General features: G+C 47.2%; 1 protein-coding gene across 3 annotated transcripts in view; it reads right to left on the bottom strand.

The window, feature by feature from the left end:
* SUCO (SUN domain containing ossification factor) overlaps positions 1 to 16,667 on the bottom strand; it is a 61,232-nt gene that overhangs the window by 44,362 nt on the left and 203 nt on the right. For all 3 annotated transcript variants that reach the window (XM_075937061.1, XM_075937059.1, XM_075937060.1), the window contains exon 2: positions 97 to 208. In XM_075937061.1, coding sequence (XP_075793176.1) covers positions 97 to 208 — 112 coding nt within the window. The remainder of the gene's footprint in view (positions 1 to 96; positions 209 to 16,667) is intronic.

Here is a 16,667-nt window from a genome sequence, read left to right as displayed (position 1 = left end):
TCTAGCTTTAAAACTATGAAAGTGCTTTCTGTGACACTGGGAAAGCCACCCCACTACTAAACTGTGTTTATAGCTGTCTGCATTTATATACTGTACCTTTTCCTGGATGTTCTCATCCTCATTTGCTGCCAGGGCATACTTATCAACTGGAGAGTTCTGTGATGTAGTTAAAGGGCTCTCTTTACAAAAAACATGCCAGCTGGGAAGCCTGTTAAGCAAAACAAAGACAAAACATGAACAAAAAACGTAATTTACAGAAACGTAAAGATTTAAAGAAATTATTTTTACAGTATTTATGTTCCCAACTATTGCATCACTATATACAATCATGTCTCTGCATTTTTGACATTTCAATTATATTAATTACCATCACAATATTATTACTGAGATCCTACCAAATTCACAACCATGAAAAACACACATCATGGATTGTGAAATCTGGTCTCCCCTATGAATCTGGTCCTTTATGGGCTTTTACCCTATATTATACAGGTTCCAAGAGAGGAGGCCAGCGTTTCTTAAATTGGGGAGGAGTCCCAATCCAGAAGGCAGTTGCAGAGGAGGGATGCAAGGTTATTTTAGTGTGGTTGTAGTATTGCACTGCCTTCAGAACTGGGTGGCCGGAGAGCGCTGACTAGTCAGGTGCTCAGTTCTATAGGCAGCGCCCCCACAGCAGCAGCACAGAAGAGTGGCAATACCATACCATGCCACCCTTACTTCTGCTGGTGGTGGCTCTGCCTGCAGAGTGAGGCCCTCAGTCAGCCGCCATCCCTTTCTAGCTGCCCAGCTCACAACAGCCAGCAGCAGAGCAGAAGTAAGGGTAGCTATATTGCAACAGCCTTCCTTCTTCCCTCCCCCAATAATCTTGTTACCACCCCAACTCCTTTTTGGGTCAGGATCCCTGCCATAACACTATGACATTTCAGATTTACATAGCTGAAATGACGAAATGTACTATTTCTAAAATCACGACTCTGAAATTGACCAAAATGGACCATGAATTTGGTAGGGCTGAAACTGTAAATTAAGCATACCAAACAGGCAGAATCATTTGTCCAATTTGAAATTCAGAGTAATCTTGCCCTGCCATTGCAGATACCCCACCCACACACACACATACTGATTACATCCCCTCCCAGACAAGAGTCTAAATAAGATTACCTAAAAAGACATGTAGAAAAGTCTTTAAATGGGCATCCTCTAGCCATTAGCTCTTTTTTGGCACACGTCTTCTTCATCTCTTACCTTTCCCCTCTTCCACAAAATTCTAATCTACTGCTCCCTACAAAAATTCTAATTTTAAACATCCACTCAAAAATGGCATCAAGTATAGCCTGCTGACATTGTACAATATGCCACTAAATAATGCTCGTACCAAGAAAACTAAGCAGATATTTCTAATCAGTTAACAAATGTTAGACTTGGAGACAGTATATCTGACACAGTCTTATGCAGAGTCTCCCTCTACCCTAATAATCAACAGCAACATTTCAGAGTTAATTGTTTGGGTTTTTTTGACCAAAGGGTAACTTTGCCCATTTTTAAAAGGGAGGTTTTATTTTAGGGAAGCAGTTTTAGTTCAGAGTTCCTTGTAAATGCTATTAATACAGTTGATCCAGACTAGCAGCCAGAAAAAAAATTCTAACTCTAAAGTTAAGCAATTCATTTAGTTTAATGTTTGACACTGTTCCATTCCTATTACTTTTCTCATCTGTATCAATCACACAAGGTATCAAAGGCAGCAGCATGTGGGGAGGGAAACAGGTGGGAGCCGGTGCTTGTGGGTAGCCAGTGTTTAAGCCCCCTGAATGTGAAACCACTGAAATTTTCAGCAGTTACACAGTTACAAAAAATCCCCCCCCACACATCATCCCTAGAACAGACTTCTGGTAGCATTTTGTTATTGCCAAACAGTACTATAGACTATCAATGAAATACTCCATAGGTGGAAGCACATTTGTCAAATCTTTATACACAATATTAAAAACAAGATGCTAACTCATTATACGTGCAGCTCTACCAGTCTTCAAGATGCAGCTAATCCAGTTTAGTAGTTCCTTAATACAAATGCCACCTCATAAGTCAGCACTTTTTTGGCTTTGTGACAAAGATGCCACACTATTTATTGTTTATTATGTATTTATGTGCGGATAGTAGCAAAACTATTTCCATACTGGTGGATGAGTAACAAAACAACTTGTACTTGAATGACAAGACTTGAAACTACCACCAGTCTTTCAGATTATCTGTACAGTAAGGCTTTCTAGTCAACATTAAGATTTTATTATTCCCTGTCTTTGCTATATTTCTCTTGTTGTATCACGATTTACCATCTCTCTGAATAGTCACTGTTCCTAAGAGTCTCCGACCTTGCAAAAGTTTTTATATGACCATTCAAGTTTGCTACAGATGGTTCAATGACGACAGCAACAGAAGCTATTTAAATCTGATAAAGAACTATCTGGCATTTTCATTGGTATATTTCTACACATGATTTCTTGGATGCCCCACTGGATTCCTAAGATTAAGAAGAGATACAAGTCCAAGTCTTGGCTGCAAGCCCAAGCTTACAAGACAAAAATGTTACCCTTCAGACAATAGGCATGTGTTGTTCCTTACCGTACTGGGGGGAAGGGGCAACACATCTGCTCATCACTGCTGAACAAAACAGTGTGTGTGATATCGTGATTTAGCAGTGTTCCACTGATAGCTTGGCATCCATAATAAGTCCAGCCGTATTAGATGTTATGTCTGTAAAATCTGAGTGCCTTTGTGCTAGGGCAACATCAGTTTCAATGTCCAGTTTGGGTTTTTTTTTAAATAGTTCTTAAGTTCCTCATTATTTAAAGTTAATTTAAATGTGGCATTTATTCTTACTACAGAAAACTTATCAAATGAGTAGACAGTGGAAAAATGAATTAGATGAATTACAAGCTGGCCAGAAGTAAACTGAATCCAAGTAAATGTAATTATCAGATGGCATCAATCATGACACCATGTGGAGATGCATCTCTTACACTGCACTACAGGAACCTCCTCTGCAAAGAAAACCAAAACTTTGCTTCCGAAGGGATATTTTCTTATCCAGTACATTTTAGTATTTATCCATAAAGCATGAACCACCACCTTGCTGCTGACAAATAGTCTCCACTTTCCCAATAATAAAATGGCTTAATTTCTAGAAGCATATCAGACTGAAAATTTAAAGCATAAACTTGTTCAACACAAAATTTAAAATCAGACCTATGTACAGGGTCAACTCCAAGCAGTGGGCAATGAAGCACAGAGTATAACCAAGCATGGCTATCACAAACTCTTATTTCCAGGGTCTTCCCACATCTACTATATATCTGAAAGTTTGTGTCTGTTCAAGAACTCCTCCTAAAAGGTAAGAGTCAGGACCACTACATTTGATATACAGCCTCCTCTTATGATAACTCAAAGCAAGGTCAGAGTTTGATTGGGCCATGAAAATGGTAATGTGTCTGGAATGCAATTGTGTCTCATAAATCATTAAGGGGTGAAACCTGCTAGCAAGCACAATTATACTGCAGAATGACCAGGGGGGAGTGGGCACACAATGGCCAGCTGGGGGAGGGACTCTGGGTGTTGCCCCCCCCCCCCCCGTGCTTCTCCCCTCCCCCATGCTCCACAATCAGAGCATAATCCACTCTCTCCCCCAGACCCTGTCCATGACAGGCCCAGGAGCATCTCAGGAGAGGGCTGCTGTTGGCCCTGTTCCCAGGGAGGCTTCACTGCCTCCCCAGGAGCAAGACCAGCAAGGAGGCTTCACTGCAGCTTTGCAGCCAGCTCCCTGGAAGTGGAGCCAGCAGCCCCTGCCAGCCCTGTTCCCGAAGAACCGGCATGCAACCTGCTCCGTGTGTGTACGTTTGGGGCTGGGGGTGGTATCAACTGTGCTATGGATAAAGCATAATTTTGTTAAAAATATTTTAAAGCTCTTCAAATCTAGCAAAGAACAGAGTTTTTCTTTTAAAAGTTAAAGTTATGCCTCATACCAGCCAGCATAGCTGTGAAGGTATAAAATTCACACATTTTAAAAACAGTTCCCTTATCAGGGAAAGTTATTTTAGAGCAAGGCTAGAACAAATAGTGTGTGATAGCTATTATCTGTTTAGTGCTGTTCACAGGAAGCAGAAATGACTTTCAATACAGACAGCCCCCAGGTTACGCGAATCCGACTTATGTCGGATCCGTACTTACGAATGGGGCTTTTCTTTCCCCGGAGGACGCGGGCGCGGGTTCCACCGCCCACATCCTCCAGGGCGAGAAAAGCTGCTCTGCGTCTCCCTGGTCTGCTGGGGGAAGGGGAGGGACCCCCAGCAGACCAGGGAGACGCGGAGCAAAGCCGCGGAGGACTCGGGCGGCAGGACCGCGGCCCGTCTGGGCGGTCCCCCCACCTGGGGGCTCCGCGGCTTTGCTCTGCGTCTCCCTGGTCTGCTGGAGGCCCTCAGGGAGACGCGGGAGACACGGAGCAAAGCCGCGGAGGACCCGGGCGGGGGGACCGCCCAGATGCGCCGCGGTCCCGCCGCCCAGGTCCTCTGGGGCGAGAAAAGCTGCTCCGCGTCTCCCTGGTCTGCTGGAGGCCCTCAGGGAGACGCGGGAGACACGGAGCAAAGCCGCGGAGGACCCGGGCGGGGGGACCGCCCAGATGCGCCGCGGTCCCGCCGCCCAGGTCCTCTGGGGCGAGAAAAGCTGCTCCGCGTCTCCCTGGTCTGCTGGGGGGGGGGGGGGGGGGGGGGCCCAGTAGACCAGGGAGATGCGGAGGACCCGGGCGGCGGGACCACGGTGCGTCTCGGTCCCGCCGCCCACGTCTCCCTGATCTGCTGGGGGGGGGGGGGGGGGGCCTGCAGCTAGTGCACCCCTCCCCCCCCCCAGCAGATCAGGCTTTTCTCTGGACACCTGTGGTAGAGCAGCTGGGGCGCTGCCGGTTGGTCCCGCAGCGCCGCTCTTGGCGCTACTGGACCAACCCGGCAGCACCCCAGCTGCTCTGCCCCAGGCGTCCTGATTCAGCCACTGATGGTCAGTTTCAGCAGCTGCTGAATCAGGACTCCTGGGGCAGAGCAGCTGGGGTGCTGCTGGGTTGGTCCCCGCAGTGCCGAGGTGCAGCGCTGCGGGGACCTACCCGGCAGCGCCCCAGCTGCTCTGTCCCAGGCGTCCAGATTCAGCCGCTGTTGAAACTGATCAGTAGCTGATTCCAGGAAGCCCGGGGCAGAGCAACTTTGCCTCCGGCTTCCTGTAGTCAGCCGCTGGTCAGTTTCAGCAGCGGCTGAATCTGGACGCCAGTTCCGACTTACATACAGATTCAACTTAAGAACAAACCTACAGTCCCTATCTTGTACGTAACCCGGGAACTGCCTGTAGTGATTTTAAAATGCATTTAATTAAGTAATCGTATAATTGCTGAAAATTTCAGAAGTTACCCTCAGGAGGGCAGACTGAGGTGAGGCTTACTGGTTCAAGTTAACCAGGGGTGGGGCAGCTGCCATGGACAGGGGCTGCTCTGGTTGGGCTAGAGGGGAAATGGAGGGGCACTCCAGCTCTGCAGCAAGGGGGGGAAGGGTACTCCAGATGGGCTGCAGTGGCCTCCCCTTTAATCAGTTAAACACTATACCAGTAGTAGACAACCATCAAGAGCAGCATTTGAAGTATTTTACTCCACTAACAGTTATTAAGAGTGCTTTTTTTGTGACGGTACTGCCCAGTATGCAGTACCGGCACATCCAGACACAGTACAGGCATCTTCAGTCAGAACTCAACTTTTCCCCTGGAGTATGGGCACCTTTTTTTATATATAAAAAAAGCACTGGTTATTAGTATCTTGTCCATTTCAAAAGAAACATGGCTTTACTGAAAGACAGAGGAGGAAGCTGAAGTATTTGTCCTTAGGCATTATATAATTTCATTGGGAAAACAACACAAAAAAGCAGTGAAGAACAAGATTACGATAGGCAGAATAAGCAGCAGTTTAAAGAATTAAGAAGGAATAGCCACCTGCAAGAAAGGCCAAAGAAGGTTAAGAGTAAAATGCCAGGAACTGAAAGGTGACATGTCTTGGCAACAGACAGAGAGTCTTACAGAGTAATGGCAGTTATTATAATTACATGGTTCTGCTTCCATTTAAGTAGGATTCTCTCGCACGTTGAACAAACAAATTAGAAGTTTCTACGACAATACTTTTGAGATATGACGTGACGAAGATACTCAAATAAGTTTCAACGACAACTTGAAAAAAAGGTCCATACATCAGAAACAGCTTGTCCAATTCATTTCAAGATACCATAAAAAACCTACAGGAAACATGAAAAATTTCAACACAAAGGACCTCCTTGTGGGACTTAGTATGGAATAAAAATAGGGCTTAAAGCAAAAACCTGCATTACTATTTTCCAATATACAAGCCAAAATATATATCAAGAGATAAATTCAGACTCTACTAGTACCAAATCCCTGCTTTAATTAAAAAATACTCATCATTAGCTACAGCACTACAACTGGCAACTCCAAAACAAAAGCATTCTGTACACAAAACACGCATTTCACTTTCAAGGTCAACAGATGGAAGGAGAGGTTTTCAGTATATGAAACAGAATGCCTATGTCTGTTTCTTAAAAGTTTCTCCACAAAAAGGTACGCATGAAATAATTTTATTTTATGAAACATTTTAGTACCACACCGGCTGTCTTAAGAAGAGATTTAAAGGCAATGAACTACAAAATAAATTCTGCCATGACCAATACAATTTAAAACGTTAAGATTTCTATCCAGAACTGGTTAACCAATTAAAGGGAGCGACAGGCTGAAGTGGCTTCCCCCATCTTGGCAGATGGGCTGGAGTGGAACCCCTGGCCAGAGCAGCCCTTGCCTGCAGCATGCCACCTGGGTCAGGCCTGCCACAAACAGAGCCTGTTCCAGCTGGCTGGAGCAGCCCCAGCCCACGGAAGTTGGGGAGCTGCTCCAGCCCCTACCGATAAACAGCAATCTGTAAGCCTCACCCTTTACAGCCCTACCTAGTACCTCTGACTGCCACCACTGGAAGGAAATTTGCACTGTATTATTTAGAGCATCAACATTTGAGGTTTTTTTCTTAACAGTTATTTCGGTTGTGAAAGCTTGTAATAAGCCAGCAATACAGACTTGTGTAACCTTATATATTCGTGACAGTAAGACTGCTGTTAGCATAAAATGCAAAAAAGCTAGGAAGGGAAGCATTTTAGTCCCACTCAGTATGAAGGTTCATTGTGAGCCTTCATGTAATTCGTTACAGAGAAAGAACGAATTATCTTGTATTTAGCAAACAGGACTGGGAGTTAGGACACCTGGGTACTATTCCTGGCTAGGCCACTGACTCTGAACAAGTTATTTCAGGCTTGAATACATTAAGGATTTTGGCACCACTGTAGCTTCTCTGGTGCAATCCCCCAACATAGATATACAGTACTTAAAATTTACCTTAATGAGTAACTCTCCAGGTGAAATCCCTGGTATAGCACAACTACAATGGGGATGTCTATACCAGCAGAGCTACACCAAGACCAAAATCCCTCATGTGGAAAAGCCATTAGCTTCTCTATGCTTCATTTTCCCTTATCCACATCTGTGAAATGGGGTAATAGCTTTACAAATCCTTGTGAAGCAGGTAACTGCCATGTGAAGCATTTTGAGATTCTGGGATGAAAAGTGCTATAGAAGTGCACATTATAACAGTTATATTGATCAACCTGAGGTCCAACAATCTTCTGAAAATGGTATTTAGTAGCAAAGATGTGAGTGTAAATGGTTATCTGATGAGCTTTCACTATTATATGCAGCCCCCACCCTCACCTTGGTGGTGTGGAGAGGGGGAGGGCAGCTCCAAACATGTAACTGCTGAAATTTTCAGTGATTACAAGTTTACCTGAGTAAATGCATTTTAACATCCCTAATTAGTAGTGAATAAAAACTGGACAAAGACAATTTACAGCATTTTCTTTAGTGTTTAAATAGCTATCAAAGACAGTTTAAGTTCAAATCAAGCAGCAAGTGCTATACAACTAAATATCTAAGAACCCCAAAGTGATCTGCAAGTTTCCAGGGGCTGCACCATTTAATTGGCTCTGCAAAAGAAAAACCATTTAGCATTAAAAGTTCAGCACAAAACACACTTTGTATGTTTTCAGGTCACCACAGTGCACACAAAAGGGCTGAAGAACGGTGTTTTGCAAACACAAAAACAACTTTCACACAATTCCCACATCCCTCTCAGGACTGTCTGACAAATCCTTCATGTAACCAGAACTCTGACCCATACCAACATAGATATTTTTAGAATAATATATTGCTAAAACATAATTCCTTAATGCTGCCCGTGATTACTGATAGGGCCTAGAAGCCTAGTAGCAAATGCAATTATCTAAAACCATCCCAACATCCTGTTCTTATCAGTTACCAGGGACAGTATGAAGCAAAATGCAGGACTATGTAGCACTTTAAAGACTAACAAGATGGTTTATTAGATGATGAGCTTTCGTGGACCAGACCCACTTCCTCAGATCAAATAGTGGAAGAAAATAGTCGCAACCATATATACCAAAGGATACAATTTAAAAAAATGAACACATATGAAAAGGACAAATCACATTTCAGAACAGAAGGGGGATGCAGGGGGGATGCAGGGACAGTATGTCATTGATCCAGTTTTTTAGAAAGATGTGGTTTCACTATATGCAGTACTTTATGCATTTTGCCTCAAAGCTTTATGTTCAGATGAAGTTCCAAAATGTAACTGTTTAATCCCCAAAAATGCTAGAAAATGAATGATACTCCTGTTTTAGTTGCTAGCCCATAAATTATCGACTCTTGCTCCATAGGTTTTTAATACAGAAAATAGTATCTTTAAGAGAAACAAAACTATCCCAATAAAAAAACATGTTTATAGGAGGATCACAAATGTAAAATTAGGTGCATAATGAGTATCCAAATGGCCACGGTATAAGAAATATAGGAATATCAAAGTTGAGATTTTTCCAGATCCTTTTAGGTTTCTTAGAATCCATAGCTGGTAACAGGTAAGGACACTTGCAACTAAAATGTAATTTGGTTCAAACTCAGGAATCATCTAGCTCCGTGGTCACCAACCCATCAATAGCAATCAACCAGTCGATTGCGAGGACTCAACCAGTCGACTGCAAGGCGTTCGGGCCACCCCCTATTTCCCCCCGCCCTCTAAGAAGCCCCACTACCTACTTAAAGCGACATTAGAGGTAATGCCGGCTTCCTGCGAGGTGGACGGAAGTCCTGCAGCTACGCGCCACTTCCGGGGGGGTTCTGGAAGTGTGCTGGCTGATCCCTTCCCCCAGGTCTGTGGCGCGCCGGGGCGTGCCTACTCGGCACGAGGGGAGAGTCATCCCCAGAGGAGGCACGTGCCAGGCTTCCCTCCTCAGCGGGGGGGGGGGGGGAGAGGAGGAGAGGGAGGAGTCCCGGGAGGAGGCAGGTGCAGGGGACTCCCTGTCCCCTCTCCTCTATCCCCCCACTGGCACCGTGCCCCTGCCCTAGCACCCACTAGCACCTTTCCCCAATACCATGTTCCCTGCTCCCAACAGCACAGTTGGGGCCACATTAGTGAGGCTTGGGGGAGTTTTTGGAGGAGGTTTTTTTTTTTGCATCTCACTTGTGTGGCCCCCAACTGACTTTTCTGTGGGTCAGTGACCCCTGACTCAAAACAGGTTCCTTGCCCTTCTCATAAATAAAGACATTGCAGAAACTTTTTGTGTTTGACATAGTATTTTATTTAAAAATGAAGCCTGGCCAACAAACCCCCAATTGGGGCCACGCCCCTATCTGGCCGCAGGATTATAACACTCCTGCACCCCTCCTCTCCCAGACCTTAGATCTGAGCCTATCATACACTGGACCACCCCTGCCCTGAGGCCCTCACATACCCCAACCCAAATTCCTGCACCCTTACATCCACAAGCCTGTGGCTTGCTTAGTACCCCAACCCTCCATCTGACCCCAACACTCCCCAGCCTGAGCCCCCTTCCCGAGCCAGCGTCCCCTTCTCCACCTCCTCCTGCATCCAAATTTATTCCCAGAGCTTGAATCTTTCACCCTTCCCACACTCAAACCCCTCTTTCCCACCACAGAGCCCATACATCCTGTCTCAGCCCAGTGAGAGTTAGGCTAGACTGCAGGAGATTTTCCAGGATTCTAGAGGTATCCTGGAAAAAGTCTTCCGCATCCAGGGACATGTTTGTTCTGCTTTTTTTAGTGGAAGAGCAAACATGCTCTTTCAGTAACCCCTGTATTCCTCGTTCCATGAGGAATAAGGGGGCTTCCGAAAGAAGAGGTTTTTCTGACATTTTGGCCTGTCTAGACTGGACCAATGTTGGAAAAAATCTCTTCCTACAGAAGAATCAGAAAAAAAGTGGCAGTGTAGAGTATATAAAGGCTGAGGATAGCAAGCGATGGAGAGGAGGAGAATAGAGAGTGTGGGGCTTCAAGAAAGGGGTGGGATCTTGGGGGAAGGATGGGGCGGTAGATCTTGGCTTATTCTGACATTTAAAAAGTAATCTTGGGTGTAAAGAGGTTGGAGACCACTGATCTAGCTGATCCAGAAGAAGTTAGTCCAAATAGTGAGACTAAGAATCTGAATGGCTTTAAGCCACATCTATAGGAGCTAAAAGTATTATAATAATGGTAACAGAAATAAAAGTGTAAGATCTTTCCTCATTTCCTTTGTACATTTGATAATCTGTGGTAGGCGGTTTCATTGTTACTTTCCTCTGTAGAAACATTTATGCCCTCATAGTGCGGGGTTTTTCATAGAAAAAGAACTGTAATGACTAGGAAATGTGACTGTAAGGTCACAAGGTTTGTCATAAGAACTGCAGACACTTGAAATCGACTCACATTTTACCTCTCAGAGCTGGAAGGGACCTTAAGAGATCATCAAGACCAGTCCCCTGCCCTCACGGCAGGACCAAATACCATCCCTGACAGATTTGACCCAGATCCTTAAATGGTCCCCCTCAAGAATTGAGCTCACAACCCTGGGTTTAGCAGACCAATGCTCAAACCACTGTGCTATCCTACCCCTAAAGTCAAAGCTGGTACTGTATCCCTTATCTATTAGATTCTTTGGTGGCTGATTGGAAATGAGACTTGGTATTCTTTGGATTTCTTACCCATCAAGCAGCCATAACACAACTGAAGTTAGTGTGTCGTTTCAATACACAATTTATAGAATTCATACGAGTGGAGAGTTATTTCTTAGCTTTTCAGATCCGAGGGGTTTATTGAAAGACTGAGTTGGAAAAAGGTGTACCGCCATTCTGTACATGGGCATTTTACTCTCTATTACTGCCCAACCAGCACCTTCTACCAACACAAAGTTTACTTTAGATAACTGTTTTAAGAATCAGAGTTGTATTAATCTTATTTCCTTACCACATATAGACCAGTGGTTCTCAATCTCTGGCCCATGTCACATTGGTAACAAAATGGTAAGTAGGTTGAGAATCGCTGACCTAGACTATTTAATAAAAGACACCAAGAAGAGTGTCTGTGCCAGCTGAGATAGTGAAGACAATTTTACTGCTAAAGTTGACAAACTACAGTACAGCCTCCAAGATTGATCAGCATATTGCCTGATAGTTGTCATCCAGCCTTGAATGATTTAGAGATAATAAAAGGTAAAAAAAAATCTGAGCAAATTTTCCCCAAACTAAAAAAAATAGTGGAATTAAAAGTTGCCTGAATTATACCAAGACAGCACATTTCTTTCCAGTAATCTGCAGAACTTGACACTTGCTTATCACCAAGTGGAAGGGATCTTAACTTTTCTGACTCTACCACAGAATATATATAGACGTCGCTGTGATCTTTTGTTCAATAGTTACTAAAAAAGACTATTCTTAAAATGCAAGGAACTTATGAGGACAATCTAAGTAATTGCCGCTTTGGGTCACTGAATTTATCATCAGCCCCAAACACGACACTGAGGAGATGAATGCAATTCAAAGAGCTACCTGTGAGTCTACCCAAATAGAGTAAATTGGGACTGAATAGGTAAGGATCCACCATACTGTATTGTCCACTTTACACTGTGATGATTGGCCTCAGCTGGAGTATTGTGTCCAGTTCTGAACGCCACATTTTAGGAAAGATGTGGACAAACTAGAAAAGGTGCAGAAAAGAGCAAACATTATCAAAGTTCTAGAAAACATAATCTACGCGACACGACTGAAAAAATTGGGTTTGTTTAGTCTGGAAAAGAGAAGACTGAGAGGATATAACAGCTTTCAAGTACCTAAAAGGTTATAATAGAAAGAGAAGGGAGAAAAATTGTTCCCCTTGACCTCCGATTATAGGACAAGAAGCAATGGACTCAAACAGCAAGGGAAGCTTAGGTTGGACATGAAGAAAAAATTCCCAACTGTGAGGGTGATTAAGCACTGGAATAAGTTGCCTAGGGAGGTTGTGGAATCTCCATCATTGAAGATTTCAAAAGCAGGTTAAACAAACATCTGTGCTTGGCTCTGCCATAAGTGCAGGGAGCTGAACTTGATGACCTCTTGAAGTTCTTTCCAGTTCTATGATTTTAGAACATTACACGATGAAACATTTTGTACACTATAAGCTCTCACCACAATGTTGTGAATGTTCCCTCTTGCCCTGTTAGTTCTCTAAATCTGTAGTTTATTCAAGTAGAGAACCCACCTACAGTTTTAATACACAAATGCTATATTGATTTTTTTATTCTGAAATTTTTCAAAAAGACAAGCTCAGGGATTCAAGAAACAATTTGTTTTTAGAAGAGAATCCAGTATCACTAGTTATCTTTCAAACAAAATTAAGTAAATTTCAGAGGAAGAGGAATGCAATGACCCACTGCCAATATCTTCCAAAAGCTCATATTGACAGTAACTGCCTACAAGGTTGACTGTCAACAAAAATATATACAGAGCAAAACTGTCCTAATTCAGCACACTTTTTAAAATAAGTTGCAAACTTCTGACATGCCTCTTGTGTGATTTGCAACACCAATGTGAAGAGGCTAGTGAGACATTCTTCTGGAAGTTGTACGTGAAATGTGACAAGCAAGCAATTAAGTCAATCCTGTGATTATTTATGAAACTGGAAAATAAAGAGAGGGATATATCCCATCCCTAAATTCTTTCACTCTCTCTTACGATCCCACATGAAGCGTGCATTTATCACCTTCCTTCTCCACAGGTTTCAGTGAAGTCTCTACCAATGTCTCTCCACATGTATTAATGTTTCCTGTTTGTTGCTTCAGGATTCTTTTATCTTCCTATAATAGACAGCAATAGCACTTAAGAAAAGCAGAATAGTCTGCCTCAAAAATTTAGAACACAAAGCCACAGTGGAAATAGCAGAAGACCAGAGTAATTGCAAGACAACATGAACAGTCCACATGTATACAGCTTTTAAAAATATTAGATGCCTGTATGAGTCAGTTGTATAGTCACTCTCAGTTAGCACCTTATCAAAGGCATTGCAGCAGAAGTGGATCTTGAAGACTTGAAAGGAAATGGAAGAAGATTTACAGACTAGTTCAAGGAGCAAACGCCACACGTAAAAGAAAGCACAAAGGTACTTATGAGGAAAAAAGCAGCTGACATCATGATACAGGTCAGGATATGACAAATATTTCAAGCTCAGACAGGCTATATTGTGCGCAATTTTAAAATGGAAAGAAAGAAGATATCTGATAGATCTGACATGATCAAAACAGGACAAAACAGGATTTTTTGGGTTGCAATGTATCTGAAGAGTAAGGAGCACACAATGGGAAGTAGATGTCAGGAAAAAGGTTTCTGAAGTAGCCTGAATGGCAGATACAATGAGAGTTTTAGAAATATGAATTTAAAAGAAAACCCAGATTTAAAAAATGTTAAGAGAAACTTCAAGAATGTGAAACAATCTAAATGTGTGGTCTAAAGAGGCGGCAAAGTTGAAGATGACACTCAGGTTATGTGCCTGAGAGGGTAGTGGTGCCATTCGAACATAAAATTATTTACAAAGAGGCTACATAGAAAACTTGTTAGCCCTGCACAAGGCCATGGGGACCACAACCATGTTCAGCCAGACTGCAAAGTGAGAGAGAGAAATGAGAGTTAATACTGTAAGTCAGTCTCTCAACAACTGGCCCATGGATTGGTGCCAGTGCCTAAGATTTTCCTGATAGTTTAAGAAGGGAGCAAGCCAGTCCTATTATCAAAAAGGTTAAGAAACATTGCTGTAAGTCACCCCCAGGATTCCACAGAGTTTCACACACACCACAACACAGTTATTTCACTAGGGGTGATGGGCCCAGTCACCTCACACACAATGGGTGGAAGGAGAAGAGATATCTTCCCATGCACACTGCGTATTTCCCAACTAAAGATTTTACATAATTTTGTAAACCATTCAGCTCAGCCTGGGCTGCAACAGAAACAATCCCATTCTATGCTCAGACAAGGTCTTCCTTCCTAAAATCACTTTCTGAACTACACTAGAGCTGCTTCTCTACCCACCAGGAATCCAGCAGACATGGAGGTTGATTACTGGGACTTGTTTTCTGGTACAGCAATTGAGTTGCAGTGTCCCCCTGAAGGGAAGTTAAAGCACCTGTCCTTTGGAGCATCGTTGGGTGCAGCAGAGGGCCTTTGTGGAAAGAGGTATTGCAGCCACAGGAAGGAGAGACTGACCAGGGCTAAGTGTACACTGGCCCTTCACAGCGCTGTAACTTTCTGGCTCCAGGGTGTGAAACAGGCTACAGCTACTCTCCTGGCGCAGGTGGTTTACAAAGAGCACAGGGAGAGCTCTCTCCCAGCACTCCAGCTGCGGCCACTTTCAGTTTAAAGCCCTGCCACCACTGCGTTTTAAACTTTTAAATGCAGACAAAGCCTAGAAGGCAACCTCGCCTGAAAACCTGGGTGACAGGGAGCAAGAGACCCCACCACTCACAGCACAGGCAGAGGGGAGACCTGCCCCGGGGCAACAGGACCCCCGTCACACCGCACAGGCGGGGACCGACAACCCCCCAGGCAGGGCTAGAGCGCACCCGGAGTGACGGAAAGTCACAGCAAGGCCAGCACGCAGCAGAGAGCACCCCAGAGCCCCAGGCGCATGGCCCCACTGGCGCATCAGCGCCCCACATAGCGCGGGGGCACCCCCGTATCCCAGGCAGGGGGGCCACTCCCAGAACGGGGGGCAGACACCCCCGTACTCAGGGACATAGGGCACCGCTGGAATGGGGGGGCTTCCACAGCTCGGAGAAGAAAAGGCACCCCCCATCCCGGGCTACAGGCGGGGGGACTGTTCCCAGAATGGGGGGGACACCCCCACACCCGGGCCTCAGGGCCCACTGGCGGGGGGGGCCGTTCCCAGAAGAAGGGGCCGTTCTCAGGAGGGGGGTCACAGGGCCCCACTGGCCGGGGGGGGGGCCGTTCCCGGGAGGGGGGTCACAGAGCCCCACTGGCCGGGGGGGGGGGCCGCTCCCGGGAGGGGGGTCACAGGGCCCCACTGGCCGGGGGGGGCCGTTCCCAGAAGAGGGGGTCACAGGGCCCCACTGGCCGGGGGGGCCGCTCCCAGAAGGGGGGGTCACAGGGCCCCACTGGCCGGGGGGGGCCGTTCCCGGGAGGGGGGGTCACAGGGCCCCACTGGCCGGGGGGGGCTGTTCCCGGGGGGGGGGTCACAGGGCCCCACTGGCCGGGGGGGCCGTTCCCGGGAGGGGGGGGGTCACAGGGCCCCACTGGCCGGGGGGGGGGGGGCTGTTCCCGGGAGGGGGGGGTCACAGGGCCCCACTGGCCGGGGGTCCGTTCCCGGGAGGGGGGTCACAGGGCCCCACTGGCCGGGGGGGGGGGCTGTTCCCGGGGGGGGGTCACAGGGCCCCACTGGCCGGGGGGGGGGGGGCTGTTCCCGGGAGGGGGGGTCACAGGGCCCCACTGGCCGGGGGTCCGTTCCCGGGAGGGGGGTCACAGGGCCCCACTGGCCGGGGGGGGGGGGCTGTTCCCGGGGGGGGGTCACAGGGCCCCACTGGCCGGGGGGGCCGTTCCCGGGAGGGGGGTCACAGGGCCCCACTGGCCGGGGGTCCGTTCCCGGGAGGGGGGTCACAGGGCCCCACTGGCCGGGGGGGGGGGGCTGTTCCCGGGGGGGGGTCACAGGGCCCCACTGGCCGGGGGGGCCGTTCCCGGGAGGGGGGTCACAGGGCCCCACTGGCCGGGGGGGGCCGCTCCCGGGAGGGGGGTCACAGGGCCCCACTGGCCGGGGGGGGGGGCCGTTCCCAGAAGGGGGGTCACAGGGCCCCACTGGCCGGGGGGGGCCGCTCCCGGGAGGGGGGTCACAGGGCCCCACTGGCCGGGGGGGGGGGCCGTTCCCAGAAGGGGGGTCACAGGGCCCCACTGGCCGGGGGGGCCGTTCCCGGGAGGGGGGTCACAGGGCCCCACTGGCCGGGGGGGGGGGCCGTTCCCAGAAGGGGGGTCACAGGGCCCCACTGGCCGGGGGGGGCCGCTCCCGGGAGGGGGGTCACAGGGCCCCACTGGCCGGGGGGGGGGGCCGTTCCCAGAAGGGGGGTCACAGGGCCCCACTGGCCGGGGGGGCCGTTCCCGGGAGGGGGGGGTCACAGGGCCCCACTGGCCGGGGGGCCCCCCCGCACTCAC

This window comes from Pelodiscus sinensis, chromosome 9 (assembly GCF_049634645.1).
Source record: "Pelodiscus sinensis isolate JC-2024 chromosome 9, ASM4963464v1, whole genome shotgun sequence".
Taxonomy (NCBI): domain Eukaryota; kingdom Metazoa; phylum Chordata; order Testudines; family Trionychidae; genus Pelodiscus; species Pelodiscus sinensis.
This window is presented reverse-complemented; position numbering and strand designations above follow the sequence as displayed.